Source organism: Sarcophilus harrisii, chromosome 2 (genome assembly GCF_902635505.1).
Source record: "Sarcophilus harrisii chromosome 2, mSarHar1.11, whole genome shotgun sequence".
Classification (NCBI taxonomy): Eukaryota; Metazoa; Chordata; class Mammalia; order Dasyuromorphia; family Dasyuridae; genus Sarcophilus; species Sarcophilus harrisii.
The window spans coordinates 329,340,827-329,356,414 of NC_045427.1; the positions used below are offsets into that span (position 1 = coordinate 329,340,827).

Sequence of the window (15,588 nt, forward strand, 5' to 3'; positions counted from 1 at the left end):
AAAGCTCTTTTTGTCAATGCAAACTCCTCCCCTACATATACAAGTAATTCTATTCTTTTGGGTCACCTTAAGCTCCCCCCTTCCCCTCCCATCATTTATTCTTTTCCTGTCTACTGGAACTTACTACCTACGAACATGTCTCTCCCACTCTAAAGAAACTCTTACCTTTTCTATCTCCACTATCATCCAATATCACTCCTCTCTTGTGGCTCAACTCCTTGAGAAGACAAATGGTATTTTCACTTCCTTATCTCTTACTCTAAACTCTTTCTAGTCTCTATTCTCATCATTAAACTAAACCTGCTTACTCAAAAATTACAAATGATTTCTTAATTTAATGGATTAAAAAAAAACATCCTTCTTGATCTTTCTATACCTTTTAATACTGTCAGTCACCTTTGTCTAAGTTTACTTGACACTATTCTTTCTTGGTTCTCCTACCTATCTGCTCCTTCTCAGTCTCTTTTGCTGAATTTTTATGTAGATCACACTTTTCTAAGTATAAGTGTTCCCTAAAACTTTGTCCTGGGCCCTCTTCTCCTTCTATACTATTTTATTTGATGATCTTACCTGCTCTTTTAGATCCAATCATCTTAATGCAGATGATTTTTAGATTTATTTATTCAGCCCCCACCTCTCTGATGACTCTCCAGTCTCACATATAGAAATCCTATTAGACATCCTGAAATGAATATTCTGTAGACATCTTAACCTCTACATGCCCAAAATTAAACACATTATCTTTACCCAGAAGCCCTATTGCTACTATTGTTCTAGTTGCCCAGGTTTAAGATCTAAGTATCATCTTTGACTCCTCATTTACCCGCATGTCAATCTGTTACCAAGGTCTGTCAATTTTTCATTCATAATGGCTCTTATACATGCCTCTTTTTCTTTTCTGACACAACCCAACCATCACTTTGATCCAGGATCTCATCAAGTCATGCCTGAACCTCATGCCACATTTCAATAAAATAGCTTGCTAATGGGTCTATCTGCTGCAAGTCTCTCCCTATTCCATTCCATTATCCACTCAGCTGTCAAAGTGATCTTCCTAAATCATGGATCTGATCATGTCAAACACCATCCCACCTTGTCACCCCTCACATTCAATAAATTCGAGTACCTGCTTCCCCACATATCCTCTGGGATCATATATATATGTATGTATATGTATGTATGTAAAATCCTCTGTTTGGCCTTCAAAGGTCTTCATAAAGATACCTTTCTAGTTTTCTTTACACATTATTCCCTTCTATATATTCTGTGATCCAGTAACACTGGCTTCCTTGTAGTTCCTTGCATTTCCTATTTTCAGACATTTTCTCTGGCTGATCTCATTAAAGTCTCTCGTCTTCTTATAATTTCTGGCTTTTCTGGCTGCCTCCAAATCTCAACTAAAATCTCATCTTTTTCAAGAAGCTTTTTCTGATCCCCATAATGGTAATACCTTTCCTCTGTTAATTTCCTCTAATTTGTCCTTATTGTTTATACATAGTTATTTTCATATTATTTCCTCCATTAGGCTGTGAGCTCAAGGGCAGGGAAAAAGGAAAGTATAAAGGTTCTGTTTTTGCCTTTCTTTGGACCTCCAGCATAGTACCCAGCACAGTGAGTACCTAATAAAAGAAGCAAGGGCTTCCACAAATAAACATTAAATTGAGCTTAGAACTAAAGAGATGAATAGGTTGGATTACTTTTAGGAAATTACAATGTTCTTTTTGATGAAGTCAAGTTTTTTCTCCCTGAAACAAGGAACCATCTTTTTAATAATAGTATTCTCCTTATTATACAGATGAAAGTCATAGAACAATGTCTACAAAGAGTTAAAATTGAAATGGTAGTACAGAGCAGTGGATATGAACAGATTAGAATATAATATGAAGCATTATGAGGGAAAAATAGTGTAAAGCATGTCATCAAAAATATACAAACCAATATCTCGAATCACATACTCTAGTGACATAAAAAAAATGGGAGTTACCTGAATATAAAAAAATCACACCATGAAAAATGAGAGAACCAGTGCTTTTTACTATTATAGTAATTGAGAACATTCTTAACCAAACAAGAGAAAGAGATAAGCACAAAATATAAAATAGATAATCTCAATTACATGAAATTGAAAAAAACTAATGCATTTAGGTTAAGAAAAAAAAATGTTCAACTAGAAAAAAGATTATATCTCTGATAAGGGTCTAATGTTACATACACTCCCCTTCCCCCTAGTAGATAACTAGGACACAAATAAATATATAAGATCAAGAATCATTCCTCAATGGATAAGTGGACAAAGGATATGAACATATAGATCTCAAAAGAACTAAAAATTATTAATATCCATATGACAAACAGTTCCACTATAAGAGAAATGAAATTGAAACAATCCTGAGTTTTGCCTTACTCTAACAAACTGGCAAAGTTTAAAAAAATTTTGATAAACTAGTTGGTCTCACCTTTATGGAAAACAATTAGAATCATTCTTTAAAAAATCACTAGGATGAGGGGCAGCTAACTGGTACAGTGGATAGAGCACCAGTCCTGAAGTCAGGAGTACCTGAGTTCAAATCTGGCTTCCAACACTTAATCCTGGCTGTGTGATCCTGAGTAAGTCATTTAACCCCAACTGCCTAGGGGGAAGGGAGGTAGGGAGGGAAAATCACTAGGATGGCCATACCTTTTGACTCAGAAATACTAATTATAATATACATCTGCTAAAGTCTACTATAGAAAAAAATATTATATAAACCATTTTTATAAAAATCAAAGAGCTACAAACTATGTAGATATCTCTTAGGTAATGGTTGAACAAATTAAGGTAGATGAAAGTATGTACTTTATGGTGCAGTAAGAAATGATGAACATGAAGAATACAAAGTAAAAAACTTTGGAACTTTTCCAAAGTAAAAAAGCAATTAAGTAGAAGCAAGAAAAAAGTATACAGTGACTATGATAAAATAAAAATAATAATTTAAATTATTTTAAATTTAAAACTGAATTTTGCACATTATAATGTGCAAACTGAATGCTGCACATTATAATGATGAAGCCTGGCAACAAAGAACAGGCACTACAGAAGTGTGGAATACTGCATTTCCTATCTGGACTCATGGATGTGCTAGTTAATTTTGCTGAACTGCTTTTTTTCCCCCTTCCTTTTTCTTTTTTGATATAAGCTATAGTTCTTTGGGGAAGATTAGGCAATATGAAAACAAAATATAGCAATAACAATGAAATTAAACTCAGTAAGAAAAAACAAATACATGAACGAAAAAGAAAATGGCCTCATCATGGATTAAGAATCATCCTGTGTGATTTCACCCCATTCACGAATAATCAACATAAAATGAGGAAGACTCATAGAATATTGAATATTACAAGTTGTAAAATTATTAGTTAGACATGAAGAAATCACACAAAATGGGTAGGCCTGAAAAGGCTGTAAAATGCATAAATTTGAGTACATATTGAGCTCTAACAGCTAAAGCTATAGCTTGACAATGGATTACTAACAGCTTTAAGTATTCCTCAATAAAGAATTAAGCAACATTTTATAAAATGACATCATACAGGAAGAATCAATGAATCAACTAGTAATATGTGAAATAATCTTATCCGCTCATAACCTTGCAAATAGCCAGCATACAAGTTACTCAGAATAACAGGTACATCATAAAAATAATTCATTTTAATATCTATATACTTAGTGGATATGAATGGGTTATTAAAATACATGTTTTGAGAGTTTTTTCTGATATTTTCAGAAAAACTGTGATAGTTATTTAAGCAAAATCATATCATCATATTTCAATGAAAAGGATAAGTATGGAATGGGGTTCTCATTTTTCTAAAATCTGACCCTGAAAGAGCACAGTTCTAGGTCCAAATTTGTTATCTGTACCACTTCTGAGCAATAGGTTTTGGCAATTATGTACAGTGACTGCCCATTTCATATAGGTACTCTAATTGTAGAAAATCAATCCAGAAATACAAAGGTAAACTTTAATAAGACTGGAGAGGCAACAAATACAATATTATCTCATTTAAATTAATTTAAAACTATTATGAGAATGTTTTGGACAAGACAAAGAAAAGACTTCAAACTGTTTCACAACTCAGCATTCAAGTTCCACAGACATACAGCTGTATTAAATATAAAAGTACATGTTGGTAAGTAAGTAACATCTGTTTCCAAAACTCCACAAATGAATTTGGACTGTAGTAAACTCTTGTAATATAGTTTAAAGTTCTAATATGAATGCCTTATTATTATTTTTTAATTTATTATTTTCATTATTTATTTATTATTATTTCTTATTTTTATTATAATTCTGCTTTCCCTTTGTCTTAATGAAAAGAACAACATGACAATACTTAATAAAAAGACAAGTATGTCCTTCAATTTCACTTGATATTCAAGAAACAAACAAAAATGACTAAATAGTAAACCTATTCAATTCACTCACAACAAATTTCTAATAAAATATTCTAACCTGGAATTTGCTTCTGCTTTCATCAGGATGAGCACCTGTTGCTAGAGGAGTAAACAATTCATGTCTTTGTGTTCTCTATGAAAAAAGAAGATTTCCTTGGGTTAATGATGCAAACATTTTTTAATTCCTGAGTTTCACTATAGAAATTTGCTTTAAAATAATTTTATAATTGGCATTACAATAATTATAAGAATCCTAAAGGAGTAAACATGGAGAAGAAAAAACTTTGATAAAATACTACAAAATATCTAATTAACATACTGTTGCATTTAAAGGACTAAAAAAAACATCCATCACTTCTTTCAATTAAATTTTAATTTAATTTTCGCAAGGAATGTACTTTGAAAGGGAGTTTGTTTGGAACCTCCTATTGAATCAGAGCAAAATGAATCAAAATTATTTTTAAATAAAAAAATTGGTATTACATAGTGAAAATTTGCTAAATCTGCAATTTCAAATGTCATAGTTTAAAAAATTCAGGAGAATTCATTGCATGGCTTATTCTACACTAATATTTAGTTCTCTAAGGTAACTAAAAATATGCTAAATGCCATAGCTATTGCAGGAGGAATAACTACTCCTAAAGTTGTTTTCTTAAAGCCTTTATTTTTCTAAAACAAAGGTTTATTATCCTTTGCTCCTTGTAATATTCAGTCATGGAATCTGGGCCTGACAGATTTATTCTGGTCAAATCTGGCTAGGTCCTAGATAATTACCATTTTGAAAATTAAAATATCAAAGAATCTCTGAATTGGAAGTGACCTATCTCTTTGGTTTGCAAAAGTTGTGTAGGAAAAGAACTTGAGCTTGATAAAGAATTGTGAAAGAAATCTGGAGTGTGAGAAGAATGTCATAAGGTGAATTTAGGAAAGGGAGAAAGACAAGTGGGGAGGGAAAAAGGAGGACGGAAGGAAGGAAGAAAGGAAGGGAGGGAGGAAGGAAGAAAGAGAGGGAGGGAGGTAAAGAAAGGAAGTAGGGAGGTAAGGAAGAAAGGGAGGAAAAGAAGGAGGGAGAGAGGGAGTATTGTCCTACAAGTGGCCAGTTGGATCCCCAGTGGGGCAGCTACTACTCTACAAATTGTTTCGCCTTCATTCTCTAAGAGGATCTGACTTGCAAGTGAATTGGATTTAATAAGACAGAGCTGTACAAAGTCACCAGCCTGCCTTTCTCCTCTGGAGGCATCTGGGTCTCACCTGTCTACATAAGAAATATTTTACTTGCCGGTGCTCTGCCCAAAGGAATAAAAATTCTGATCACTGAAACCTTGCAAAATACCTTGCAGTTTCCAGGCTAGATTATTTTTCCCTAAGGATCACGCCTTAAACCCAAATCAACCTGGCCAGATCAAGTCTCAGTTTGACTAAGGCAATGCCCATTCACTAATTAAGGAGAGGGTTCTCATTTCAAATGAATTACATTTTCTCATTAAAGTAAAAGATGAAGTCCTTACTTAAAAGAGATGGGGGAGGAGAGATGTAGGAGGCTAGAAAGTTTTTGATACATGAAAACAATTAGGAAAGAATAAAACAATTGCTTTGCTGTAGTGAGGGCCTAGTCAAAGTTGAATTTATAAGTGTATCCAACCAACAAAATTGTAGGGGAAGAGATAGAGGAAAGAGGAGAGGAGAGAGCAAAGAAGAAAAGAGGAAGTTAAAAAAAAAAAAGGGGGGGGGAAAGAAGAAAAATATTTATTAAGTGCCTACTATGTATCAGGCACTATGCTACTATGCTTTACCAACATTATTTCATTCCATCCTCAAAAAAATGATCTTTATTTTATAGTTAAGAAAAGTGAGGCACACAGAAATTAAAGAGACTTGCCCTAGGGTCACCCCGTTAGTATCTGAGGCTAAATTTGATCTCAGGTTTCTTTTGACTCCAGACTCAGTGCTCTACTGATTGTGTCACCAAAAGGCATGGAGTTATCCAGGACTGAGGTGTGGCAGGATGAGTGGCAGTAAGAGAAGACAGTGAGGAATGTAAAATAAAACAGTGTGGACATTTAATCTATATCAGATAGTTTGCTGTCTTGAGGAGTGGGGAGAACAGGGAGAAAAATCTGGAACACAAGATTTTGTGAAAGTAACTGTTGAAAATTATCTTTGAATGTATTTGGAAAAATAAAATACCATTAAAAAAAAGAAAGAAAGTAAGAAAACTGTAGGATTCAATTGGCTTAGTTAGGGTGAAGATTGTGAAAAAGAGGAAAGTAAAGTAAAATCAGAAGCAAAGGTTAATTATAGAACCAGAATCCACAAAGGCATGGTGGAACAGGTGAGCAAGTCTGAAGAGAGAAATGGCTCGGTTAGGGTCAAAGAGAATGAGGTTCAGTGTGAGAAGCAGGGCCAGAGAGAAAGAAGGCAAGACACAGAATTCTACAGGGATTTGGAGGAAGTGATTAAAATATTGTAGTGATACTTTGTGCAACAAAATTAATTAATTTAAATGCAAATGATTACTAAACAAGACATTTTCATTCAGAAACTAATTTTTAAAAAGAAATATGTAACTTAAGTGGATCCAAGAGCAGGTAACAGAGGATTAATACAAGAACACTATCAGAAACACTAAAACTATTTATTATATTCTGAGACTGGCAACTAAAGTTTACAGACATTAAAAAGGGATGGGAGGATGTTTTATAAAAAGAAGCAGAGAAGAGAATAGGACTCCAGTAGAGAACAGATAAGATGATAACAAAGAAGAAAGAATTATTCAATTCTTGTTTTATTTCTGCTTTATCTGATAATAAACATATTCTATGGGATGGAAAGGACAAACAGAAATGTTTCTAAGAGATATAACTAACCTACTGTAGCTGAAACCTGAGATAAGCAAAGAAAAAGTAAATAACTCTTAGCTCTCTTTGACAAATTTATATTACTTGATCCACATGAACTAGGATAATGACACAATAAGCAAATGTGATGGCTGAGTCCCACTAGCAATGTTTTTTGAAAAAAACTCAAGGAACAGAACAGGTGCTATAGGATTCAATTAAGAGAAATATCTCAATTTTCAAATGATTTATTTTCAAATAAGAAAAGAGAAACAAATCTGCAAACTACAGGCTGGTGGATTAATCTGGCAAAAATTTTCAAAGTATTATTAAACCATCTAGCAAAGAATGTTTAAAATAAAGCCAAGATATTGGGCATCATCCAGAAAAAGTCATGACATTAACTTCAAGGACATGTTGTAAATATAGTTTACCTAGAAATCCTTTGACAAAGTCCATCATATTATTTTAAAGAAAAAGATTGATAGGAATGGGCTAGATAGCACACTAATTCCAGAATTGAGTAGCCAGAATCAAATGGTAGTCAGTCATTAATGGGTCTATGTCTACTTGGAATAAGGTCTCAAGTGGAGTGTCCTATCTATTTAGCATTTTATTCAATGATTTAGGTAACAGCAGAGATTATGTGCTTATCAAATTTGCATATACCACAAAACTGGAAGGATATTAAATATACTGGATAAATGAGTTAGGATAAAAAAATTTTTAACAAAGACGTATAGTTAAATATGTAAGATGGGGAGAAATGTATGCTTGGCTTAAAACAATCAACTTTAGAAGTTACAAGGGAAGATGAAGCTAGACATCAATTTATTTGAAAAAAGGATTTGGGAATTTTAGTAAACTTAAAGCTCAATGAGACAATAGTAAGATATGATAGCCAAAATACAATATTAAAGCTTCATCAAGATAAGTAGAGTTTTCAGGAATAATAAAATTAAAATGTATACTGCCAGAGAAACTACCTGAAATACTTTTCACATTTTAGAAAGGACATCCATAAGTTGGAAGCCTCTAAAAGAAAACAATAATAATAGCATTGGGACCATAATGCTTTGTGAAGATTTGTTGAAAGAACTAAAAAAATTTAACCTGACATATAGAAAATTTTGGGGGAAATAGAATACCTACTTTCAAAATCCTGAAATATAATTCCCTAAGTTTATCTTTACAAATATATTATGAAAATCCTCAAGTTAAACTGTAAATACCACGGAACCAAAGTCTGCCTCCCCTCTGCTTTTTTTTTTTTTTAAACTCACCTGCCATAAAATGGTGTAACGTTCACGAAACACTTCTGCTTTGTCTCTTGCTTTCCCAAATAAATTTGGTGAAGAGTGACTGGTCATTGAAAGGCTGGAAAAAGAAAAATGGCTTTATTCTTTCTAAGTACCTTTCTTGTTTCTTAAAGCTAGGTACTATATGAAATGAGCACAGATAAAAGGATATTTCAATCTGTGAAAGGCAATGAGGTATAGGAAAAGAGCATGGGGCACAAAAGCAAAGGACATGAGTTCAAGAACTGACTTTCATGAGAAAGTCACTTATAACATCTATGATTCTTAGTTTTTCCATCTGAAAATGGAGACACTTACAGAACTGATTTCTGTTAAATGAAAAAGTATTTCATAAGCCCTTTGATCTTTGGAAGGAAATTGTACCATAATTATAAAACTCCTAAATACTTACTAGCATCAAACACTGGTTCTATTTCTATTCCTATGAGTCATAGTTTGATTGTCCCACTGCCCTCTCCACCTTTTTTCTGGCTTTGTTTTACAAACAGAGAATAAAACAAAGTGTGCTGTGCTATAGGGCTTTTAAGAAGAATTTTTTTTTTTTTTTTTTGGTAAATCTTTAAGGGCTATAGAAATGTGAGGCATTATTCTTTTTTCTTCTTTTTTTTAGTAAATTTATTTATTTTTAATACTCATTGCTTTATGAATCATTTTGGGAGAAAAAAATCAGAGGAAAAAAGAAAAAACATGGGAGAGATAAAAAAACAAATGAGAAATGAACATAGCATGTGTTAATTTACATTCAGTCTTCTTAGTTCTTTTTCTAGAGAGGCATTATTCGTTATATGAAAATTAATATTTAAGCAAACTTACGGTAGAAATTTCTTTCTTTCTGGATTATACACAAAGTGTGGAACATCAAATGCACCAATGATATTAAGAATATGTTCTCTGGGGAGAAAAAAATAAAACACAAAATAAAAAAAATCTGTAAGATTCTACTTCAAGATAATATATAACTTGAAAAATATTCTATTACATATGAAACTTGTTATTTCTTTCATTTATTTATATATTTCAATCAACAAACTTTTATCAATGATTATGTGCCAGCTGGTAGTGGGATCTGAGTATAAAAAGACAAATGAATATTCAAATGGGAACATCATGTATAAATTTACATATAAATCAAATAAATACAAAGCAAAGTGGGATGAAAAGACTAATAAGCTGCTAGGAAGAATTAGGAAAAGGTTCATAAGTGTTGTTTTAGCTGAGCTTTGAAGGAAAAAAGAGGCTAGAAGAGGAAGGAGTTCATTCCAAGTATGGGAAACAGTCTGTTCAAAGACATGGAGATGGAAGATGCTATATCATGTGTGAAGGCAGCAAAGTTGGTATAGCCAGAATAAAGAGGACAGGATTGTCTTTCATGTACTACAAAAAATAAAATACTATTTTTAAGAATTGTGATTCTTATTAACTCAAAGAAAAGTATAAAGCCTAGGTTTTATACAAAAGCAAACATTACTAATTGAGTATATCATTTGGCCCAGTGACCTCAGTAATGGAAATATACTTCAAAGAAGTCAAAGACATAAAAGTAGTCATAGCAGCACTTTTCCCGGGAGCAAAGAACCAGAAAGAAAATGAGAGGTCACAGACTGAATAATAATAATAATAATAAAAAAAAAAAAGAGTATGACATTAATAATGGAATATTGTTATGCAGTTTAAAAAAATGACAAATATCATCCTGCCATTTAGGGGAGGGGGTGGGGGGATAAGAGGTGAAAAATTGGAACAAGAGGTTTGGCAATTGTTAATGCTGTAAAGTTACCCATGTATATATCCTGTAAATAAAAGGCTATTAAATTAAAAAAAAAAAAAAAAAGAAAAAGAAAAAAAAAAAAGACAATCAGGAAGTAGTTAATGTGATTAATAAAATATTTCGACTCAAAAAAAAAAAAATGACAAATATAATCAGAGGCACTGTGAAGATTTATATGAACTTATGCAGAGTAAAATAAGTAGAACCAAAAGAACAATATACACAATGATTATAACAATGTAAATGAAAATATCACTTCTATAAGCTAAACTTCTGTAAGCTACTGAAAACATTCAGGACAGAAAAGCAAAAAAAAGGGAAGTAGTAGTAAAGAATACTTTTAAATATTTATTATATATAGTCAAGATCACTAGATATTTTTTATTCAATTGTTTTTCTTTTTACAAATAAATGTTCATTCAGGAGTGAGAAGTCTGGAGATTTTTTCGATGTGTTTCACAAAGTCCTGTTTAAAGATAAAAGGCTTTGGTTATTGGGGTTTTGTTTTGTTTTGTTTTAAAGTAAGGAGGGTGGGCTGTGGTTGTCCAGTTGAATAGCCTGAATTAAAACAGCTCTTCAGAACTTCCTACCTTAATTTCCTAATTAGAAAGAAACATTCTGATCTTAATTTTATTTCCCAAATACATTCCTCTATTTGGGAAAAAAAGAGCATTTTTTAATATAAGTTAGTAAACTGTCTTCTATCAGTTTTCCCAAACTGCCCAGACTCTACTAAATACAGGAGAAACAAGACTTGGAATACAAAAATTCCCACATATAACACAACAAAGCTCTAATTCAAAATTACCAATCTAATACTGACAAATTATCTTTTTAGATGTCTAAACTAATTAACCCACAAAAATGTGGCACCAGCAAGTCAATATAAAAATGTACCTTGTACTTCAAAATGCAAATTAGTCATTTCATAATAAAGATTTTAAAAACCTTAAAACCCCCAAAAAATAACAGCTGAAAGAACAGAATAAATACATCCTTTGAATGAAAATTTTTAGAAATAATTAAACTTTCTATGACAATACTGAGCATCATATATTTCTGAAAAAATCTATGAAAATTAATTTTCAATAATTTATAAAATGATTACTTATGTCAACATACACAGTTTCATCTACTGACTGACTGCATTCCTGGACTGCTGCTTCCACTACAGATCGTTCAATCATATTTGATGACACTGCAAAAACAATTTAAAAGTTAAACTTTTTTAATGGTTCTTAATTTTTAAACATTAGCATAATATTTTTTGGAAAAATATTAACAAAAAATTATTTCAACTTTCAAGAAAAATCTTTTAAGATAAGAGTTCTTAATGTGGGCTCTGTGAATTTTGTATTTATTTTAAAATATTTAATAACCATATTTTAATATAATTGGTTTCCTTTGTAATTTTATATATTTTTTTATTCATTTGAAAAGCAAAAATGTTCCTAGCAGCCTTTTTTGAAGTGGCAAGGAATTGGAAACTGAGTGGATGCCTATCTGTTGGAGAATGGCTGAATAAGTTATGGTATATAAATGTTATGGAATATTGCTGTTCTACAAGAAATGTATAGCACATGAACTGATGCTAAATGAAGTGAATAGAACCAAGAGAACACAGTACATGGCAACAATAAGATTATGTGATGATCAATTCTGATATACTTGGCTCTTTTTTCAACAATGAAGTGATTTAGGCCAATTCTAACAGACTTGTGATGCATTTCATTTGCATCCAGAAAGAGAATTGTGGGGACTGAATGTGGATCACAATATAGTATTTTCACCTTTTTTGTTTTTTTTTTTCTTTGCCTTTTTGATCTGATTTTTCTTGTGGATTTTCTTGTGGAAATGTGCATAGAACAACTGCACATGTTTAATATATATTGGTTACTTGCTATGTAGGGGAAGGGGTTGAGGGGAAGGAAGAGAGAAAAATTTGGAACACAAGATTTTGCAAAGGTTCAAAACTATCTTTGCATATAATCTGAAAATAAAAAGATATTTTTTAAAAATAATGATCTGGGGTCATTTTACCTCTGTATTACATTTTCAACCACTAAAATATATGTGCAAAAGTGGCTCCATTATATCTACAGATTTTACAATGAGATATGCAAACTTTTCCTACCTGTATTGTCACAATATGTTCATGTCATAGACTAGGTTCTCTCTTCCAATAATAGCAAAAGGAATAGATGAGAGAGCAGAGTCATTGAAGACTACAACCAGGACACTTACACTACAAATGTGTCCTTTTGTAATAACAAAAGTTGATGCACATTTAGAAGGGCCAAGATAACTAACATAAAAGTCATTGGTTACTGTCTGCAGCTTGAACATCCAAGGAAATGAGGGGTGCTACCTAAGTTGATGACAATTTTTAGAAAGTCTGGTATAATACTGCAGTTAGTTTTAATACTTAAAACAAAACCAGAAGCCAAGGAAAGATGAAAAAAGAGCTATAAAATCATCTATGATTTATACAAATTAACAGAGGCCCTTAGGAAGCAGATCAAAGTTCAAGTTTAATACTTTGGCTATTGTCAAATTAAGGAAAGTGTGATAAATATGTCTAATATGGAAAGTACATTATGTTGTAACAAATATTAAGTCACCAAATTTAAGGGTCAAATTAAATTTATACTTATATAAACAATTTAAGTTACTTACAAGGCTGCTTTTCAACAGCATCAATGATACTTTCCAATGCATCTTCAAGCTTTAATTCAGGGACACGCTCAAGAGCTTCAGTGAGATATTTAGTGGCTTCACTAATAGGAAAAAAAGAGGAAACTTATTTTTAAAAAATTGATAATTTAGGGGTAGCTAGGTGGCGCAATGGTTAAAGCACCAGTCCTGAAGTCAGGAGGACCTGAAGGAGGAGAAAAATAAAATAAAAAGGTACAAAAATAAAATACATGCTTCTTTCTTCCCTCCTTCTGCCGCAAGATGGGGAATATGTTTGGCCAATTTATACTCTTACATCTCAGTAAACTCCAATGATTTCATGAAATATAAAATCTCTGGCTTTTAGAGTCCCTGACAGCTTAGCCTTTCCCACCTCTCCAGTCGTCATCCTTTTTCCCCTCCACTAACTCTGGAACCTAGTGCCATTGGCCTCACTCCCTCTCTGGACTCCGTGCCTTTGCACAGGCCAGTCTCATCTCTCCTTTGCCTCAACCCAACTCCGCACATTCTTAATTCTGTTAATTCCCTCCATTTAACCTACTATTGTATATTGTGTGTACTTAGCCATTTGCCCTTTGCTTCCCATCATTAGACTGGTAGCTCCTGGAGAGCAGGGCTTTGCCTAGCTTTGTATAGTTAGTGCTGGTAACAGTGGGTGCTTAATAAATGCTTCCGAAAAAGGCCCACGAGGCCCTAAGCCTCCTTCCCAGGACAGGGTAAGATTTCAGTACGCTGAGCTGGGATGTTGGAGAATTCAGGTTAGCGGTACAAAGGACGACAGGCTTCGGGTATTCGCCCACTCGACTCCTTCCCATAACACCCTCTACATGAAACGTAGCCTTTGAGCACTCACCCCCGGAGCAGGTAGCCCCGCAATTTAAAGGCAGAAACCACTTTGCTATGCATTCGATCCGGAGCCATGTTCAGATTTTGGCGGCAAGAAGGCTCCGCCTCCTTTTCACCCAGGACACTCCCACGTGACTAGAGGACAGCCTCCTCCTCCTCCTCCTTCCGCTCGGAAACAGATTTTAAGCTACAGAAGCAGTTGTGGGAGAGTCCGTAACCCGGCGCCTCTTCCCCAGTGTTCTTTCTTCTCTCTCTGTGGTCTCTCCAAACTATGTCAGCTCTTTTTATTATTTTTCACCCTCTATCTCTTTTGGAAAGCATGCCCTTTCCCTTTTGAAGGAAAAAGCCTTTAGACTAACGTTTATAAAGGCTTGCGTTTGCAGTACGCTGGTTTTAGGGACTACTGTTTTTAAGAATAGTACTGACCAATCGTTTTTTTATTTCTTTTTTTTTTAAGGAAAGAACATACTTCATGGATGTCTTCAACAAAGAGAAGATCTAACTTTGTTTCAATTGATCAATGATGGACAGAAGCAGCTACACCCAAAGAAAGAACACTGGGAAATGAATGTAAACTGCTTGCATTTTTGTTTTTCTTCCCGGGTTGTTTATACCTTCTAAATCCTATTCTCCCTGAGCAACAAGAGAACTTTTTGGTTCTGCACACATATACTGTATCCAAGACCTACTGTAACCTATTTAACATGTATAGGACTGCTTGCCATCTGGGGGAGAGGGTGGAGGGAGGGAGGGGAAAAATCGGAACAGAAGTGAGTGGAAGGGATCATGCTGTAAAAAATTACCCTGGCATGGGTTCATGGGTTCTGTCAATAAAAAGTTATTAAAAAAAAAAGTTAAGAACATATTTCAAAAGAGTTCGGAATTATGTGAGAGAAGGCACTAAACAAATGCTTGTATTGGAATGCACTAACAATGCATATCCTCATCTTTAGGTTTTTACAAGATTTTTTCTTTTAATTTTTATTTTAAAATTTATTTAAATATTTTTATTTTAAAATTTTAAATTTATTTAAATTTTAAATTTATTTAAATTTTTGAAATTTTTAATTTGATTTTTAAGAATAGCTGTTTCACTGACTCAGCAGTGCCATTACTGGGTCTGTATCTCAAGGAAATCATAAAGGAGGGGGAAAAAGGACCCATGAGTGCATTGGGTTTGTTTTGTGTTTTAGTTTGTAACACCTTTTTGTGGAAGCAACGAATTAGAAAAGAAGTGGATGAGTACATCCTGAGTGGAAGTGGTAACTCTGATCTAGAGGGAAGTCTGGTCCACTTGGTTGGTTCTCTAATAAAGTGTTCTTGGCTTGGAGCTCTCCCTCAGTTTCTCTTTTGGTCACCTAGGATGATTTCCCCTTCCTCCCATTCTCAACAGAAATAAACTGGAAGTTTTCAGATAGAGAAATCAGTCTGTAGTTATGAACGAGATGAGGCCAGATCTTTCAAGACAGTTGTGAAAATCAAGTAAGGCTTCATCTATTTCAAAGTTTGAGTAGACCTGAAGGACTTTAAGCATTAAGCCAAGGGCATACTTAAGCCCCCTTGCCTGCTATCCTCCTGAGGGCATACTTAAGTCCCCTTCTTGTTATCCTCCCTATTTCAGTCAAATATGGGCAACTATGTACTTATTGGTCAAGTTAAATTTCTTGGGTAGTTCCCCATTTAGAATGT

The 15,588-nt window shown here is 33.4% G+C and overlaps 1 protein-coding gene across 1 annotated transcript in view; it reads right to left on the reverse strand.

The window, feature by feature from the left end:
- The window catches only part of POLE2 (DNA polymerase epsilon 2, accessory subunit), a 44,264-nt gene extending 29,916 nt beyond the window's left edge, over positions 1–14,348 (reverse strand). Inside the window, exons 1-6 of the mRNA XM_031952819.1 lie at positions 13,907–14,348; positions 13,036–13,136; positions 11,482–11,557; positions 9,405–9,482; positions 8,556–8,649; positions 4,494–4,568 (exon numbers count right to left, since the gene is read on the reverse strand). Of these exons, the coding sequence (XP_031808679.1) occupies positions 4,494–4,568; positions 8,556–8,649; positions 9,405–9,482; positions 11,482–11,557; positions 13,036–13,136; positions 13,907–13,974 (492 nt within the window). The 5' untranslated portion in view covers positions 13,975–14,348. The remainder of the gene's footprint in view (positions 1–4,493; positions 4,569–8,555; positions 8,650–9,404; positions 9,483–11,481; positions 11,558–13,035; positions 13,137–13,906) is intronic.
- Positions 14,349–15,588: the final 1,240 nt, after the last annotated feature.